At 33.3% G+C, this 19,739-nt stretch overlaps 1 protein-coding gene across 1 annotated transcript in view; it reads left to right on the top strand.

Moving 5' to 3' along the window:
• The window catches only part of LOC115877526 (C3 and PZP-like alpha-2-macroglobulin domain-containing protein 8), a 289,000-nt gene that overhangs the window by 213,568 nt on the left and 55,693 nt on the right, over positions 1-19,739 (top strand). Inside the window, exons 8-10 of the mRNA XM_030893749.1 lie at positions 3,541-3,669; positions 5,979-6,154; positions 12,916-13,179. Of these exons, the coding sequence (XP_030749609.1) occupies positions 3,541-3,669; positions 5,979-6,154; positions 12,916-13,179 (569 nt within the window). The remainder of the gene's footprint in view (positions 1-3,540; positions 3,670-5,978; positions 6,155-12,915; positions 13,180-19,739) is intronic.

Below are 19,739 nucleotides of genomic sequence, written 5' to 3'. Positions count from 1 at the left end.
AAAAGTTATAGGGGTGAGCCACTTTTGAGACGCACCCGGTATAGCTGCCTTCAGTGTCTAGTTTCTTGTATGCTTAACGACCTGTTGCAGGCCACAGGAAATGCCGTCGATGTCGCTAATTTTTGGTCTGAAAATATTTAGTTTTTGTACAATGTTCAAATCTTTCAAAAATAACAATGAGACACATTAATATTAAGAGCTCAAACTTCCAGATTTTTTTTTCATCACCGTGAACGATATTTTCATGGTAACTAAAAAGAAAAAAAATTTGTCTTATTTTTTGTTAAATCTAATTTTTTCTATTCAGGGTGAGTCTTAAATAAGTGCAAATATTTTCAGGGGTGGTATATTTCGAACCCAGGAACACGTCTGTGAGGTTTTTTTTCGCTAAAAAAAGATGTTGAAAATGGTGCATTTTCTTTTAAATTTCCCTATATATTTTTCGAAAACTTTTTAGAACTGCCTGTTTACCGCAAATTTTGCCACGGTATAATCCCTTAATCTCAGATATTACCATAGTTACGGCTTTACTCTATGGTTACGGCAATAAAAGCGATGGAAATACAGAAAAAAGCCGGTGTCTCAAAATGTTTCCAAAAAAAATCAATGTTTTTAAAATTTTCAAACTTAAATAACTCGGTTATTTTGTACTTATCTGAAAAATGGTAAAGAGAAAATATGTTTCTTTTATCGAGATCTACCAGCCCTGACAATATTTGCACTTATTTAAGACTCACCCTGTATAACCCTTACAAAAATTATATCAGTTCGCAAAATTTCTTAGACCAATAGACCGTTGAACCTTTCTTTGCACTCCTAACAATATTCAAATACATACAATTGCAGCACGACAAATTTCAGTATCTCTATTCCACAGAGTACATATTCCGAATATTTCCGATACATAATTCGATGATGTACGATTCGCACCGCTCCTCTAAGATCCGGGGCTTGATCGGAAAAAAGCTGTCGCTCCAGGCGTGTGGCCGGGCTCAGATATAGAAAACGTGATTCCAATATGGGATTTGGTACCGATTTATGATTTCGTTTCGACAAGATGTATCGCGCTTATGCGCCGCTTGTTTAGCGGGACAGTAGTAATAATTTATGATGGAGGAATTGAGAGGAATTCTTAAATATATTTTGGATAGGATCTGCTTTATTTTATTTTGAGTAGAGGCATTGTAAATTAAATTGAGTACAGTGACTTCAGAGATAAAACACACATTTACCACAATACACCAAAACAATTTACTTTTGCACTGGACGAGCGTTTTGCTAACCATGTTAACATCATTAGCAGATGATTAAATTTTCAATCTCTGTTTTAATTAAGTTAAACTCAATCATCAGTTTTAATCTTCTGCTGATAATGCTAATATGGTTATCGAAACGCGCGTCCAGTGCAAAAGGAAAGTGTTTTAGTAATTAAGAAAATATAATCAGAGAGTTAAGAAAAAGCTTATACAGTATGTCCCCGGATTGTTAATCTAAGAGCTAGCAACGTTTTTAAAAAAGTATTTTAAGACGTCTGGCTCTTTGATATATCTTTTACCATGCTCTCTGGAACAGCATGCGGCCCGTCTGGCTGCCGATACCCGTTGCGTTCACTACTACGCATCGGAAGAAGATCCTATATTTTTTTTATTTAGTCCCATAAATTCTAGTATTGAATATAAATCGAACATGTCTCCATAGCGCAGTGCGTAGAGTTACCGACTACGAACCGAGGATTCAGAGTTCGAACCCGAGTCAGGACAAAGACTTTTTTTTGATAGTTTGATTTGTTTATATTCTGATAGTAAAGTATTAAATAATTTTGGTGATTCAAAAAAAACAAATATTTAATACTTTATACTATTAGAATATAAACGAAAATAAGAAAAAATTGCCCTGACCCGGATTCGAACTCTGACTCCTCGCTTGATAGGCGAAACCTCTACGCGCTGAGCTATGGAGACTCGGTCGGTTATATCTAATACTAGAATTTAAAGGACTAATAAAAATATAGGATCTTCTTTCAATGCGCAGTAGGGAACGCAACGTTTACCGGCAGCCAGACGGGCCGCATGCTGTTCTAGAGAGCATAGTAAAAGATATATCAAAGAGGCAGACGTCTAAAAATACTTGTTTTTTCGACGTTGTTAGCTCTCGTACTATGTCTTTAAAAGAGGAAAAACTCTTGTATTATTGACATTTGGAGAAAAATGCATTCTTCAAAAAAAATTTTGCTTGTTCTAAAAAGTCCCAAAAACTAAAATGCGTTTCTATGGTAATATAATTTCGATTTCATTCTTTGGAAAATCGTTATAATTAATTTTGATTACCGTCATATTTTTTGATGTTGTTAAAGTATCACGTTTCCGATAGCTATTATCACCTTTGTATGTATATGTATAGTGCTTCTTTGTCGATTTAAAGCAACAAAAATATGACGTTGATTAAAATTCTGTGGATAATAATCTATCAAAGAATGAAAGATTATAAAAATAAAATAAAAATTAAAGAAAAAAGGAATTATATTACCATAGAAACGCGTTTTGATTTTTAGGACTTTAAAAAATTAACTACATTTTCATGCTTTTTTCTCCATTATCTCTGAAACAGTATGGAAATTTGGAAAAGTATAATCAAGATTTAACCATTTTAGAACAAGCAAAAATTGTTATGAAGAATGCATTTTTTTCATAATGTCAATAATAAAAAAAATATTTTCTCATGTAAAGACAATCCGAGGACATACTCTATAACTTCACTGTTTTTAATGGATGTTTCCTCCGATTTTCTGTATATTATTGCATTTTTGGCTTTTTATCTGATCATTTTAGATTATTTTAACGTATTATTAATTTTGTTTTCGTGGTTTTAGAGATAATAGTAAATATACTTGGTCTGTACTTATTTTGCTATAAATTTCGTAATCTTAAATTTTACAGGATGTTGAAAATGCCACGCTAAACTTTCTTAAATATAAAATAATTATTCTCCTTCGTTTTTTTTAAATGTTTTAAATTACTTTTTTGTTAGATGCAACATTGATAACAACTGATCTGCAATGAGACGTATTTATTACAAGTACTTCAAATTTATTCAGACAATAAATTCTTCAAAAAGCTCGTATTTGACCCAAAAAAAGGCTAAAATAAATATTCCTATATTTCTAAACACGTTCAAAAATAGAGGGGCATCGTGTATCATCGAATTATGTCGGAATTTCTCGGGGATATATCGTAAAATGGCTTATTGTGGATTTAAAACGGGATTCATTGAACCGAACGCGCCGTATTTCCGGATAGGAAACCGAGGTGGGAATTACCCCAAGGAAATTGCATTACGTTGTAAAGTTTAAAATGTAACTTTACTGCGCTATACCTAATAAGAATAATTTAATTTAAAGAGCTCACACATTCTATGGGAAATCTCAAAGTATTAATATAATTCTTTCAGATTTCTTGTGTTTAATTTGTCTTGATTTAGGTCGTAGATAAATATGATGATATGATATTTAAAAACTCTTACGGGTCATTCCATTTTTTTCAGGCTGAATTGGTGTCCGTAGAAAGCAAAGAGATAGAAAGCCATTATGTACTAGCAAGAGAACCCATCCACAAATGGAATTCATCCTCAGATTGCTATCTCTTGGTAGAAGGGGTAGAACATACCCTACAGGTAAGACAAATTTTATTTTACAACTAGCTAACCCGGTTAAATTTTCACCGCCTAACTGTAAAGTGAAGTGAGGGTGTTTGTGGTTGATTGATCGTATGATCTGGAATGATTCAGACCTCAATCAATTTCTCAGTTGTCAATTGTTCTTTCTACTTTTGTTTACATTTAAATTTAAGTATTTTTTATCATCATCATAATCATCATTCTCAGTTTATTCAACCATTTCCAATTATGGTGTAGACTCCCTCACATATTATTTAGATATTCTCTTTGTAGTTAGACTCATTGTTGTGTATTGTGAGAGACATAGGGAGGGTAGACCAATGTCGACAAATGCTAGGGCAGACCGAAGACAAATGCTCGAGAGGAGCTAGAATGGATCCTGCAAGAAACTAAACGTTGCTCAGCCAGGACCTTTTGGCTGCTAGCAGAGTAGGTATTACCCCTCGGAAGGTCTTAAATCGATTAAAAAAAAGCAAGTTTACATTGCTATAGGCCTATAAGACGCCCTCCGTGATCATCCAATGATGTCGTCAGCATAAATTTCACCTGTCATTGTACCTTCACAGTCATACAATTCCGTTCGGCCTTCGTAGAAAATTCCACCCATTAGACCTTTACACCTCTAACTCCAAAGGGATGCCCTTCATGAACATATCGGTCGTTAGTCTCCACACAAAAACTGTACGTCTGTTAGAACGAAGACAAAAGCGGCTTTTATCGCTGATGAATATCACAGTATGCCATTCATCATTCCAGTTAGCTCTTTCATTACACCAGAGCAAACGTTGAGCTTTATGACCTCAATCTGACTCTCACAGTCAACGGAGGGCGTCTTATAGGCCTATAGCAATGTAAACCTGCTTTTTTAATCGATTTAAGACCGTCCGAGGGGTAATAACGTACTCTGCTGGCAGCCAAAAGGTCCTTGCTGAGCAACGTGCAGTTTCTTGCAGGATCCATCCTAGCTCCTTTCAGTGAGTTTCGGTCCTCCCTAGCATTTGTCGATCTTGGTCGACCCTCCCTATGCCTCTCCATGACAAATTCAGTCTCATTAAATCGGTTTTTAAGCCTAGAAATTATACTTTAGGTGAATTTAAATCAATCAGCCACATCGATCTGTCGCGCACCGCCAAGAAACCCAATGGCTTGAGTTGCTTCCTCTATTGTTAAATGACGTCTGTTCATATTATCGATGACAGAATAACCACAATATTGCAAACTGCCGCTTAGCAACACGCAAACAAGTTCTATTTTAAACAAAAATTAAATGGACATTTTTGATGATGGGGAAATTAAAATAACTTTCGTTGTGCATCATAATACGACCACCAGCAAACTCCATAAGACGACGCATGGTGTCATTGATGACGTGCAACGAAAGTTGTTTTAATTTCCCAGAAGGATGTGATTAATAAGTGATAACCATTTAAGTGATTATGGCTTGGTGGCCATATTGTAATTGTCATTTTTTGAAATATTAATTGAGAAGTCATTTCTGTCAGTTTCACAAAATATCCCGTTAATTATTATAATAAAAATGTTTAAGATAAGAAGGACATATGTACTTTATTTCGTTCTATAATATTTTGAATACAACTCGATGTTTCGGGATTACCTAATACTTTTGCCTGACACTCACTACGATACCGGCAACACTACTCGTTGTGTTGCCGGGTAACGCATTTCGTGTCGGGTAAAAGTATTATTCGGTAATCCCGAAACATCTTGTGGTATTACATTCCATAATGCTTTTTATTTGTTTGGGTACAATTTTTTATGTTTACAAACCCTATTTTTTTACACACAAACGACATAGGTATTAATAGTTATAACACATTTTTTCTGAAAGATTTTCTTTCTAGCAAAAACACAATATCGTTAACTTTTTTCGATTAGTTTATTTCATTATTCTTCTACATTTGAATATGCTATTATCTCAGTATTTTTCGTTGAATTTCTATTCAATAATATCTAATACATCACTGATTTGCAGTGCTGGATATCCATTATTACAAATAAGCTATAAGGGTGCATGGCTTGAGCTGTCAAATTTTTCCGATATTTTCGACAGCAAATCAGAGATCATTCAGATCGGTCCAGCCGTTTTTGAGTAATAATGGTACCTAAACCTATCGTTTTATCCATTTAAATATTGTCTTGTACTAGAAATCTTTATATTAAATTGTATAATTTAAAGCAATCTCAGATCTCGTAGTTTTAATATGAAATTTCTATGTATCTCCTTTATCGCAAATTTTAAAATATTTACCTCAAAAATTAATATTAATTTAAATGTAATCCCCTAGCCTGAAGAGTCAGCCTACGTCACCATCCTGTCGACGTGTCCCTGCGAAAAGGACATGCACTACGTCATCACGACGGACGGTAGGATTACGGACTGGGCTCAAAAAAGACACGAGGAGCTTACTTTGTTACCCAAGCCCACCGGCGATACTAGCGCCACCTGCCGGCTTAGCTTTAGGTGAGTGGCTTTGAGAAAAACAAAAATTTAGTTAATTCTATAATTTACTTACTTGTTAACCATGCGAAGGTATAAAGAATTTTAATTGTTGACGTATATTTGACATTGAAACGTTTTGTGTTATGAACAAATTGTTAAATGTTTCTGTTAGAATAGGATTTAACTATGCGTTGTAAGTAAACATAGCCTGTCTATTGAATTTTTTTATGCAAAAGCGCAATATCTGTTATGATGTCAAACAGCGCTCTCTAAAGAAATCTGTGGAAACAACATTTATACTGGAGAGTTCTTTTAAAGAAACTCTTGTTTGTGTAAATCGGCTAACCTAAACCAGAGTTATCCTTATTTTAATAAAAAAAAGTTTAACCTTCCCCCACCTTATTTTATGAGATAGAGCAAAATACGGTATACCAAAAAAATTACAATATTTCCATTGATTACAGCAGGAAAAATCCTGTTTTCGAATCGGCCATCATAGATACGCCCTCTAGCGGACATTGTTCGAACTTGAAAATAATCTCCAAAGATTTCTCTTGGTCTATTTACTTGATAGAAATTTTTTCACAAAGTTATACGATAAGTAGTTTCTGAGATATAGCTGGCGTCCATTCTTAATTGGCCACCCGGTACATTAAACATTTATTAACCAAAAAATATTGGGCACAGCCTGTTAAATTTAAGATTAGGGTTCCTTTTCATTTATTAATAGCCAAACATCGAAATCTCTAGTATTTACCTTCCTCATCTGAAATATTAACTCGATCTTCTCCACGATTTCAGCGCCCTTAATCTTTAAGGGTTTCTTAAAGGAAAGGTTTGGATCGATTCAAGGGTTTGTGGCAATCCCCAAAATTAACAGGAATCGTCTTAGTTTTAATTTGGGTTATTTTGTTCTGTTTTGGCATTTTCTCTACTGCGCATAAGCGTAACCGTGCCAAGAACAGTTCTCTACTATGTTGGAACAAGTCTCAAAGAGTGTTTTTTTACTAAACCTGGTGTTAAATTTCATATTTCTTTATAAAAATAAAATGGTTATCATAGTCAGTAATATTATGATTACCATTACTACTACTGCTACTGCCATTACTCGCTGACAAGTATTTGACACCCATCAGAAAATTTCACAAGGGGTTTTCTTTTATGAGCTTTTCTGTGCCTGAAAAGTCTGATGAAAAGAACGTGATGATATCTCTCTTCCGCGCTCCTGGCATTCAAAAATATCATTGCTTTGTTGTCTCTTTACTTTTTGGTTTGGTTGTCTCGCTGTTAACTGAGTTTACAGTTCTTCTCGTTCTAATTTGCGCTGCGTCTTCCCACTGATTCTACATGCTTATCCTCTTTAAGTTTTTGGGAAAAATATCGGCGAAAATATGTGTACTTTTGAGTTGATCACCCGGTTTCCTCTTACCGTCTACAAACTCACCGTAAAGAAAAGATTTTAGTAGGCGGTTTTCTTGTATCCTGCTTACGTAATCAGGCCATTTTAAGCGGGATTTAGTAATCATGACTTCAACGCTTTCGCAGTAATTTAGTTTTTAAGAGTCGCCTAAGGTGTCTCTATTGAACTTGTTTAGTGCGTTCATGTGTCGGCGGTACGGCACCCAGGATTACCTTTATTTGTTTAATCTCAACCTATTAATCTAGAATTACAAACTTTAAATCGTCATTTATCAGTTTGATTTGAAACGAAACCAAAACTTTTCTCCCCAAAACTATCCCTTATTAGATATATCGGATTTGGGGAAGTAAACCCTCTAAACCCCTCACTAGTTCAATCCTGACGGATTTGTCTGGATCGTTTAGCCAGGGAAACACGTGTCTTTGCGTAGGGATAGGGCCTTCTTTGTTTAATGGAGGAATAACACAGATTAAAACAGTCCCTGTTAATGTCGGGGATTACCACAGACCCTTGCATCGATCCAGGTCCGCCTTGGACAGTGTAAAAGTTAGAGACAATGGTTAAGAAAAGCTTAAGCCTAATCATAAATATTTCTGCTAAAAAATGATGATAAAACAGTTTCTGTTGAACTTTTGGCACAAAACATTTCAAATTTATGATTTTAGTTAAAAAATATTTTTTTGAAAATAGATTTATGTGTCTGGAAACGTTCCAGTGTTAATTTTTTTGAAGTTTTATATCAATTTTTTGTAAATGACGTCTAGAGATTGACCTTGCCAAATTGTTATCGATTGTCATTCCCTAGCCATGTGTTTGTAAATATCGTATTTAGTAAAAAAATACTATTAGACACAATGGTACAAAGTGTTCTTTATTTAATACTAAAATAGCCTAAATTAACATTAAGACTATCCCTGTTAATGTTGGGGATTATTACAAACCCTTGAACTGATTTAAACCTTTTCTTTAAGAAATCCTTAAAGATTAAGTCTACGGAAATTGTAGAGGAGATCAAGTAATTATTTTATTTGAGGAAGGTACTAGAGATATCTGGGTGTTTGGCTATCAATAAGAAATAAAGAAACCTAACGATAAATTTAACAGATCATGCCCAATATTTTTTGGTTGTTAAAAAATGCAATAGGCCATAACAAAAATGTATTAATCAAATATATTTAAAGAATAACAGAAAAAAAATAGTGTGATTTGTAGCAATACGATGCTTAGAACCCCACCTGATTAACTACTAAATTGCATAATAAATACATTAATACGATTACACAAGAAAATTTTAGACATTTACTAGAAGAAGTCATCCATATCTTCAGATGTGAATGACCATGTACCATTAAAAGCACGACTGGAGCCTAAGCATTTTCTAATTAACTTTAAGTATAAAATAATAGAGTTAATACAGTAGCTCTAGAGAACATGCCTATAGCGGTATCGTTTTTATTTAAGTTATTGAGGATGTTCCCGTTAGATATATCTAGTTAAGATTTTCTGAAGACTTTATAACTCAGCTACAAATAAAGTTGACCACTTAATATTAAACGATGCCAAGTGACAGGACGGAAAAATGACTGTTGTTGACTAAAGTCCATTTATCGTCTCGCGAGATGCAAAGTAATGAGGACAAGAAGTACTCTCCGTAATCTCGATAATGCCCTGTTATTAATCAAGCACGCAAATCGTTGCCTAATAACAGCGAACTTGGGTGCTTAGTGCTGAGGATCACCTCCCGTCTCCGGCGAAAGTTTTAGAGAAATCTGTTTGCGGCGAACAATCTCCCTTTCCACAGCCTGATACAATCTGCTGACTTTACCGCCCGCCACAATCCATCCATCATGTTGTTCCCCTTCCAGACAATAAGCTAATCAAGCAGGATCCGAATTATTTTCTTTAGCAAACAGATGCTGGATACGAGGGTTATTTTAAAAGATATAAATAATGGTCTCTGAATAAATCTGTTTTTTTACAACTGGAAGGAAATATACAAAATAAGAAAGGTATTTTTTTGTTTTGTAGATGTTTGTTTTCGTAATACAAAAATACAACATTTTTACCAGCCTCTACACTATGCGGAGAACTCTTCGAAGCAGGTCAAGGTCGCATCTCGTCGCCCAACTGTGTCGCATTTCAATTTATTTCCGGTTGTATTGAGCCACTTCGGTTTGCCTCGACCTACTTTCGATTTTTAAAAGCACCTGAAAACTACTCGTGAGGAGGGCGTGGGGGGATTTTTTGGCGTTTCCTGTTACCTCGTTCAATTTTGTTTCGTTTTGAGCTATTTTCAAAACGTGGCGGTATCTGTACCCGAGGCAAAGGACTTTTTTTCATAAATATCAGTGAAATAGATAAACCTAGTCGTAATAATATAATATTAATTATACGTTCTCCAACCCAGTGTGAGTACATATCAATGTAAAACCTCTGACGAGGGGTAGGGGACTCAAAAAACCCACAATCTTTTAGGATATTTATTTCAAAATTTAATTTGATTTAAAATTGGGGCGACATGTTTCGGGATTCATTTAATTCCCATCCCCTGGCCCAGAAAGCTAAAATAATCAAATTACAATCAGAATAGTTAACAATCAGAATTTAACAATTCTAATATAGTCATACAGAGGTCAGGTTATAAAATACAATCACAAACAAATTCAAAAGCAATATAAACAATATTTATATTATTACTACTCTTAATCCACAATGGAATAGAGGATTATTTGTTTCATACTAAAATAACTCAAGTTAATATTAAAATCGTCTCTGTTAAAGTTGAGGATTACCATAGATCCTCAAATCGATCCAAATCCTGCCTTAAGGAAAAAGTCCTTAAAGATTAAGGGCACGGAAATCATAGAGAAATAGTGGAGATCTGGATGTTTGGCTATTAATAAGAGAAAGGGTTTTGGGTTATAGGTATTGGCAGGGCGTAGGAAACATAATATTAAATTTCGCAGAATGTTGTGAATTTTTTTGTGTGCAAAAGCATCGTGTAGAGATCCCTCTCTATCTTTCAGTAATATTAAAATAACAGATTACCATTAGCGGAAGAAATATGATTCTTTGTTAAGATTTGACTGTGTTGTAGAATGTATAATGTATGAGAGTTGTGAACTTACTCATCGCGACCTTACAGATCTATTGTGTCCCCCTTTCTAGAGTTATATATAACTCATCATACAATCTCAGGGCTTTTACGAAAGCCTGTATTTGAGACGGTTTCATAAAGGTTAGTTGTCGATCTCCGATATCAGTCGTACCCAAGGTTTATGGCACGAATGGTTGTCTTCTCGACGCACTCAGGTGTTCGATGAGGTGTTTTGGTGTTTCCCCATTTTCCCCATAGAATCTGTATTTACCGTTGTTTCTTATCTTCAATCTACTTAGGTGTTCACTGAGGAGACAGTGTCCTGTTAAAAACCTCGTGATAATCCGGAAATTGTTCTTATTTAAATCAATGGAAAATCTTTGATTGATTTCTATCGTAAATCCAGAGATATTTCTTGGAGTGTCTTAGACCGTTGGAGAATTTCCATTCCAGGTTACGGATGGAGACTTTCATAGGTTCTTGAGTTCCGTTTTAAGTTGGTTTCTTCTTTGGAAGCAGAACGGTTCTGGTTCATTTTTCTAGATAGATCGTTTGATTTTTCATTACCGCTATTGCTTACTTTAACTCTATAAAATATTACGTAATCCAAAAAAATATAACTCTCATAAAAACGAAATTTCCCTTTTGAGCTAAACATTAACGCACAGTCATTACTAAAGTTGTCTGAAGAGAAGTTGTACATTACCAGAGACCAATTTGAGGTCTCTTTTTCAATTTCATAATTCCTCTTTCACTAAGGGAACTTTCGGAAGTTGAAATTGAATTTGCGAAATTATTATACATCAGTCTGATTAAATAATCTTTAGCTCTGGCTAATAGAGAACTCGAAATGTCTTGCTCGCGCCAAATTCAAACTTGTATAATTAAATCTTTCAGATTTCTACATTATTTGCGTTTTTAGTTTATTTTTCTGATCTAATTTTGTTTTGTCGTATTTCTTGTAGTTGTTCATAGTTACTACCTGTGATAAATCATAAAATGTATACTGGGTGCGTCTCAGAAATGGCATATCTCAATAACTTTTTTATTTTTTCAGATAAAAAAACAAAATTTGGTGTGTTAGTATATGACATAAATTAGGATTGATTGACGTATTCAATTGTTTTCGGCCACTTCCAGTTTCACCGGAAATGACTACAAATTTTGATTTTTAATTAGCACTCTCGTTATTTTTTTTACTTTATTCGATAAAAAATGACACTCTGAATAGAATGACATATCATATATCAACTTTTGACGTTTTTGCATATGGTTTATTGGAAATTGTAACATGCAGTTTATAACGACAATTTGACTCGAAATACCAAGTATGTGGTACCAAATTATTCGTAAAAAAATGTTCTTTTCCAAATATGCTAAGACCCACCATTGTTCCATTTGCAAAAATTTAGATTATGATTAAAAAATACGATTTGGGCATTTTTTAACCTGCCAGGGCAAGACACTAAAAACATTAGACTATCAAATCTATTTTTCTAAGGCTCCTTAATTAAAAATTAGTATTTTTAATACAGCCTTTTTTTTAACTCTAGATTAAATTTAAAATACGATTTTTAGCCATTTAAAAATCAAAAGTTGTAAGTCATTTCCGGTGAAACAAAAAGTGACCGAAAAGAATTGAATACGTCAATCAATCCTTATTTATGTCATATACTAACATACCAAATTTCGTTCTTTTATCTGAAGATAAAATCAGGATAATTCTCAAAGAGGTGTTTTGTTATACCGGGTGCATCCGTGGCTCATCTCTATAACTTTTTTTAAAAATTTATATTATAAAAAAAAATTATATTATAAAATGTTATAGGGATGAGCCACTTTTGAGACGCACCCGGTATAACAAAGTACCTCTTTGAAAATTATCTTGATTTATACCGGGTGTTTTTCAAGAGTGGCTCACCCCTATAAGATTTTTATTTTATCAGATTAAAAAATGAAATTTGGTATGTTAGTACATGACATAAATCGGGATTGAATGACGTGTTCAATTAGTTTGGGTCACTTCCTGTTTCAGCGGAAATAACTACAACTTTTGATTTTTATAAGGTACCCTCGGTATTTTTTTACTTTATTTTATAGAAAATGATATTCTGAATAGAATGACATATCATATGTCAACTTCGCATAACAAAATAGTGATTTAAATTTCAATGAATGCCACGAAATACCAAGTATGTGGTGTAAAATTATTTGTAAAAAAATGCTGATTCTAACACAAATGTCTCATTATCATTTTCTTTTTAGTTTTATTGTCAAACCCGTCATGGCTCCTGTCAGTCAACTTCTTGTTTACTACGTCACACCACAGGGTGAACCTGTAAGTGACGTGATCAGCTTCAACGTCAAACTGTTCAACAAACAGGTCTCAGTCAACATAGAAGATAGAGAATACTGGCTATCAGATCAATCTGTTGACCTGGAAATCATTGCCGAGCCTTCTTCTTTGGTGTGTCTGCTTGGTGGTAGAGCCAGTTCAACCGGTGACCTCAGATTTGATCCTAGAATAAGGTACATAATTTCTATTTAAAAAAATATATGAGTTTTAAATGAGTGCAAATATTTTCAAGGGTAGTATATTTCGACCCCAGAAACATCAGTATAAGTTTTTTTGCGTTTAAATGTTAAAATGCTCCGATTTTAGTATTAACGAAATGATAAAATGTAAAGAAATTAAAAATAAATTAATCTCATGATTTCGCTAATACTAAAATCAATGCGTCGTAACTTGTAAACGTAAATATCGTGATAACCGTGTACCGTTTCGAACTAAACAATGGGCACCTTTTTTCACGTAAAAATGTCCTATCTTTTTATGTCGTTTATTGAAAATATCTATCTATAAAGATAAAAGAAGTACCACCAGTAGTACTCTCTGATGAAAAGTACCCTTTCAGGACTGTTAAGATATTTTACACTATCGTCGTTTGTTTTGGCATTAAAATGTATATAAGAGTACCAAATTTCAAGAAAAACGGTTTACTAATGTCCATAAAAAATCAATAAAATATATTATTTTTATTTACTCCTTCAAGGGCTGTAACTTCCTGGGGAAGCATTTTAAGGCATTTGTATTTTGAAACTTTTTATTTTATTTTTATCTGTAAAATCACCGAGAAAGTTAGATACATTCTTTTTGACACCCTGTATACAAGGTGTCTCAGGCTGAGCGTGCATTAGAAATTTCTAGAGAACTACAACATCTAGCAAAATAAAAACACTAAATCACCACAATACACCAAAACACTTTTACTTTTACACTGGACGCGCGTTTCGCTAACCAAGTTAGCATCATCAGCAGATGATTATAAACTAAAGTACAATCTACAAGTTGAGCGTTTATATACTCGCTCAGTGGGCACTGAGTGGGCGTGGCAAAATCTAGCCAACCGAGTCAGAGCCCACTTAGCGTAACAGTTAGATTTCCGCCACTAGAGTAGTAGGAACAAAGAACTTGAAGGAATTGGAGCGTTGTCTCTGTTCATACTATCTTTACATTTATTAATTCTGATGCTTTCATATGCATCTAATTGCCTGTAATTTGAGACTTGTTTAATTAATTTTAAATTATTAAGATCTATACAATGTTCTTTATCATCAATATGTTCGGCAACGCAAGATTTATCCGGTCTACCATATCTTATCTGAGCTAAATGTTCTTTAAATCTAGTTAATATTGATCTTCTAGTTTGCCCAACATATTTCTCTTTACAATCTTTACAAGAAATATCATCAGAAATATGTTGGGCAAACTAGAAGATCAATATTAACTAGATTTAAAGAACATTTAGCTTAGATAAGTTATGGTAGACCGGATAAATCTTGCGTTGCCGAACATATTGTTGATAAAGAACATTGTATAGATCTTAATAATTTAAAATTAATTAAACAAGTCTCAAATTACAGGCAATTAGATGCATATGAAAGCATCAGAATTAATAAATGTAGAGATAGTATGAACAGAGACAACGGTCCAATTCCTTCAAGTTCTTTGTTCCTACTACTCTAGTGGCGGAAATCTAACTGTTACGCTCAGTGGGCTCTGACTCGGTTGGCTAGATTTTGCCACGCCCAAACCCTCAACTGTACAACATCTAGCTCGGAGATTTTTTGCACATCATGGTTAAACGAGATCTATCGATTAAAAATATTATATCATGCACATGCTTAAATTCTCTGTAAAATTTTATAAATTTTGATATTAAACACTCTATATCTAACATTAACCGTTTTTGAGAAAAAAAATATTTAAAATTTTTGAACGAAAAAAACTACCTGTCAAAAATATGTGTATAGCCTAAACGTCAAATTTAGTGATTACCACAGCCACTGTGCCATAAAGAGAAAACATGTGGCTATCTACTTCAGAAATTAAATTGTTCGAATGTCATATAATACTAGCCGCAGCTGTCATGGAATTGAACGATTAAAAAATTATCATAAATCATTTTTTTTCAAACGGAAACTCACTTTTTTATTTCACTAGTGAAAAGATTTTTCAATTTGTTACTTTTTGACTGTACATGTTCCTATACCTAAAACAAATCGTTTCTAAATTATTTAAGATTTAGTTTTAAAGCGTATATTTTTCTTGATTTTAACCAGTAGCCTATGACTTTAAACGTCAAGTGATGTAAAAAAATAGATCTGGACATATCATATTGTGACGCTTCTTTCAAAAATCATACGGAATATTATTAATAATATCAACTATTAGATATTACTAAAGAGCGAAAATACGAGATATATTTTTATAAATACACTTTTTAAACTCTTAAGGCAGGCGGTATTTATAATATAGAAAATTCAAATAATTCGTTTTCTGTACAGATGAAGATAAATTGTTTGACCGTTTGACACAATGTCAAAGGAAGCTAGATAAAATCAAGAAAAATATACGTTTTCAAATTAAATCTTAAATAACTTTAAAACGATTCATTTTAGGTATACGAACATGTATAGTTAAAAAGTAACAAATTGAAAAGCCTTTAAAAAATAAAAAAGTGGGTTTCCATTTGAAGAAAATGATTTATAATAATATTTTAATCGCTCAATTCCATGACAGCTTCCGCCATTAAGGATTATTATACGACATTTGAACAATTTAATGTTTGAAATAGATAGCCACATGTCTTCTCTTTATGTCACAGTGGCTGTGGTGGTAAATAAAAATAAATTGTGAATCATATCCCATAAAATTATGTAATTATTTTTCAGAAAAAAAAATATTCAAAAACTTTTTTATTTTATACCCGCAGTAAAATTTTCAACTATAAATACTACGTTATCGTCGCAATTTACCAACAACTACCCCCTTCATCCCCTCGAGAGAAGGGGCGGATTATAAAATACTAAGCCCCCTGCAACTGGAAACCCGTTCCCGCTTAATGAAGATCTGGAAATCGTAAAATCTAACTTTTAAATTAAATCGTTGCGAGATTAGCCGTAACGACAAATTCATTACTTTCCAATTCCATCTCGAATAATATTCGCGAGGCTGCGAAACTCTAAATCGCTGAAGGACTCGTAAATTTCACGTTATCGTTCGGGCAGAGTGAGGAAGGGGACCTTTTCAAACTCGAAACGCGTGTCTGTTAATAATTAATTCGTTAAAAGGCTTCGGGAACAAGTTCTTTTTAAGCAAGAAGGCAGGAGAGGGTTTGTAATACAAACGACAGACGCAATAAAACTCTCAAATATTTTTACAAATTAGTCTGCAATCGTACTTTTTTAATTTTTATCAGCTTTTTCCTATTATCGCGACCAAGATTAGATTCTTCGAGGTCGCTTATTATTTTTTTATAAACCTTTTTAGAACATTCAAGGTGTTTATAAAGAATGCAATTTTCTCAAAATGTCAATAATAAAAAGTGTTTACTGTTGTAAAGACAATCCAGGCATACTGTATAGGGTGGTCGAAATTTGTCTGTTTTAACAGAGAAAACCTATTTCCTGACTAGGTAGGGCAAAACCGACATAATGGGCTTGATATCTGAGACATGTTTATTGGCGTAAACTGCCTGTTGATATTTTCACTGCCAACTGAGATACGGGGTATTTTTGAATTTTTTACCATTTGCAAAATTACCCATAACTTTTGTATTTCGCGGAATAATAAAATTCTAAAAAAACATTCTTAAGGCACTTTCTAAGCACAATCCAGTGGCGTAATCAGTTTTTTTCTATGCTTGTTCTTTTTGTCAGAAATAATAAAAAATATAATTTTTTAAATGGAAATCATAGTTAGCTATGAACTTAAAAAAATGCTGGGGTTTAACCCTTTCGAACGATATAAAGTTATGTTTATTTATCTCTAAGAATGCGAGAAATATTAGGTTTTTTATCTTTGTATCGAAGCGGGCCTTGATTTGGTGTTGACCCAGTTGCCTAATTATTTTTTATCACAATTTAATATACTATATAATTATTTATCTGCCTAATTAACGACTTTTGAAAAGATAAATCAACATTCTATATCAGTATTACCAATTACAATGAAAACACCAGGGTTATGCCTGCACTATTAAATGGACAATTTAGAAAAAATTGGATTGGATTAATTTTTATGGGAGAAATTAAATACCTTATATATAAAGGAAGAACCATTGGGACGAGAAAAGAATTGTAGAAGGCTACTAGGCAAGCTTTTGGACTTATTACACCAGTTTGCCTAATAAATCGTAACTCTGTGCGCAAAAGATGTTTATTGTATGTTCAACAAGAAGGTGCTCAGTTTGAAAATCTTTGATGATTGTTTTTAGTAAACTATATTCATCATTTAAATGTTTTTTAAATTAGTTTTGTTCTTTGTTTATTGTATCGATTTCAATTGTAATTACTAATACTGATATAGAATGTTAATTTACCTTTTCAAAAGTCTTTAATTATGCAGATAAATAATCATATAGAATATTAAATTGTGATAAAAAATAATTAAGCAAATAGGTCAACACAAAATCAAGGCCCGCTTCAATATAAAGATCAAAAATTTCTTCCATTCTTAGAAGTAGATACCCATAACTTTATATCGTTGGAAAGGGTCAAACGGCAGCATTTTTTAAGTTTACAGCCGACTATGATTTCCATTTAAAAAATTATATTTTTTATTATTTTTGACAACCAGAACAAGCGTAGAAAAAAAATAACTACGCCACCGGATTTTGCTGAAAGAAGTGCCTTAAGAACGTTTTTACAGAATTTTATTATTCCGCGAAATAAAAAAGTTATGGGCAATTTTCAAAATGGTAAAAAATTCAAAAAGACCCCGTATTTCAGTTGGCAGTGAAAATATCAACAGGTGGTTTACGCCATTAAACGTGTCTCAGAAATCGAGCCCATGATATCTATGTCGGTTTTGCTCGATCTAGTGAGGAAATAGGTTTTCTTTGTCAATACAAACCAATTTCGACCACCCTGTACATACTAAGGACCGGCAAATGTTAGCCTTGGGTCGAGATTTCCGTATGTAAGAAGAGTACAATGCGTTTATAATGTACTGAACCAAGAGGAAACAGTAAAAACGTTGCCAAACGTATGAAATAAACTGAGAATCTGTGCACATTGCTAAGAGACGTGGAAAGGGATATAGCAGATTTCGTCGCGGTGGACCGGTCGACCCAAACCACACCCAATCAGTACCAAAAATTCTAGGGAAGAGTGTACATCACGCGTTCAGCTTCACGATTTAATTACGTCTCGTGATACTTTATTTGTATATTTATTAACGAGTCGTTGTAATCTTCCCTATAGCTTGTCAATTTTTAAAAGCAAATTAGAAACACTTGCACTTTTGGTAAAAAATAAGTGGAATTGAGTTGGTGTTCGACAGTGGTCGCGCTATTAGAACTCTGAATTCAAAAATGGATATCTCAAAGTCCATTAGAAGTAATTGATTGTAGTTATTTTTTCAAAAACTTCTTAATTTACATAAAACTAATAATTTCTGCTACATTTTCTTCGCAGACAGTATGTGAAAATCTTTATAAATAAAAAAGTTACATGATTGCTGAAAATTGCAATGCACTCAAAGTAAATGGATGTTTTTTTTAATTTGAATGGAAAAAAAACAAGCCTATCGAATTTTTCTTATTTAAACATCTTGTAAAAGATCCGAACTCCGAACTTCAAAATAAAAAGTGTCAATATCTAAAGTAGTTCTTGGGTTATCGCGTATTAAGTGTTAAAATGTTGAGTTTTTAAATTATCGCGATTCCTGACGTATTCTCGTTATAAAAAAAATAGACGCCCTAACGATATCCTTATATTTCCATTTCAGATGCTCAGAAACATATCTAATGATTTTATCTAGTTATCTTTTTCGAAAAAAAGTATTTTAAAAATAAGCGATAGGGATCGTGATTTTACTGTAGTTGATAGGGGGAAAGGCGTACCGGAGAAATATGGCAACGTCGCAACAGCACACCGTCGCATTTCTTTCACTCCGACTTAATAAGATCCCTATGCGATTTACTTCCACACATGCAAATACCGACCCAAAAGTAAGAGTTGCCAGTTGCCAGTTGCCAGCACGATAGAAAATGAAGTGATAAATGGCAGAAATCTTTTAATAATGTAGAAAATGTAAATTCAATTTTAAACTAAAACTCTCTTAATGTAAAAGAAACCTGAATATTTTAAAAGACTTAATTCACATATATAGGTATATCCTGTTTCAATTCATATTAACATTTTTTCTATGCAAATCCAGTTTTACGTAGCTTAAACTGCCTTTTCTTCGCGCCTTTTATACCTATTTAGAACAGGTTCTTCGCAATTAACATAAGAAAAGTGTCGACCTTTTTAAAAAAACGAGGTTGGTTATTTTCAATTTCATACTTTTGAAGTGTTAGGGAATAAAAGAATTTCTAATGCACGTCCTGGTGGAAAACTGACAGTTTAATTTAAAAGTATAAAAAGTAGGTCACTAAGTAATTTAAATACTAATAACCCGTATCGCTTTGAAAAGAGTCTGTACCAACAGAATTTGAAAGGGGTACGAGGGGTAAAAATACATACAGGGGGATATTAAAGTACAGAGAGATAATTTATGAAAGATTTTTTTCATATAGGGA

Source organism: Sitophilus oryzae, unplaced genomic scaffold (genome assembly GCF_002938485.1).
Source record: "Sitophilus oryzae breed Bouriz unplaced genomic scaffold, Soryzae_2.0 scaffold_1060_pilon_pilon, whole genome shotgun sequence".
Classification (NCBI taxonomy): Eukaryota; Metazoa; Arthropoda; class Insecta; order Coleoptera; family Curculionidae; genus Sitophilus; species Sitophilus oryzae.
Note: the sequence above shows the minus strand (reverse complement) of the source record. Positions and strands in the feature narration are given on the sequence as shown.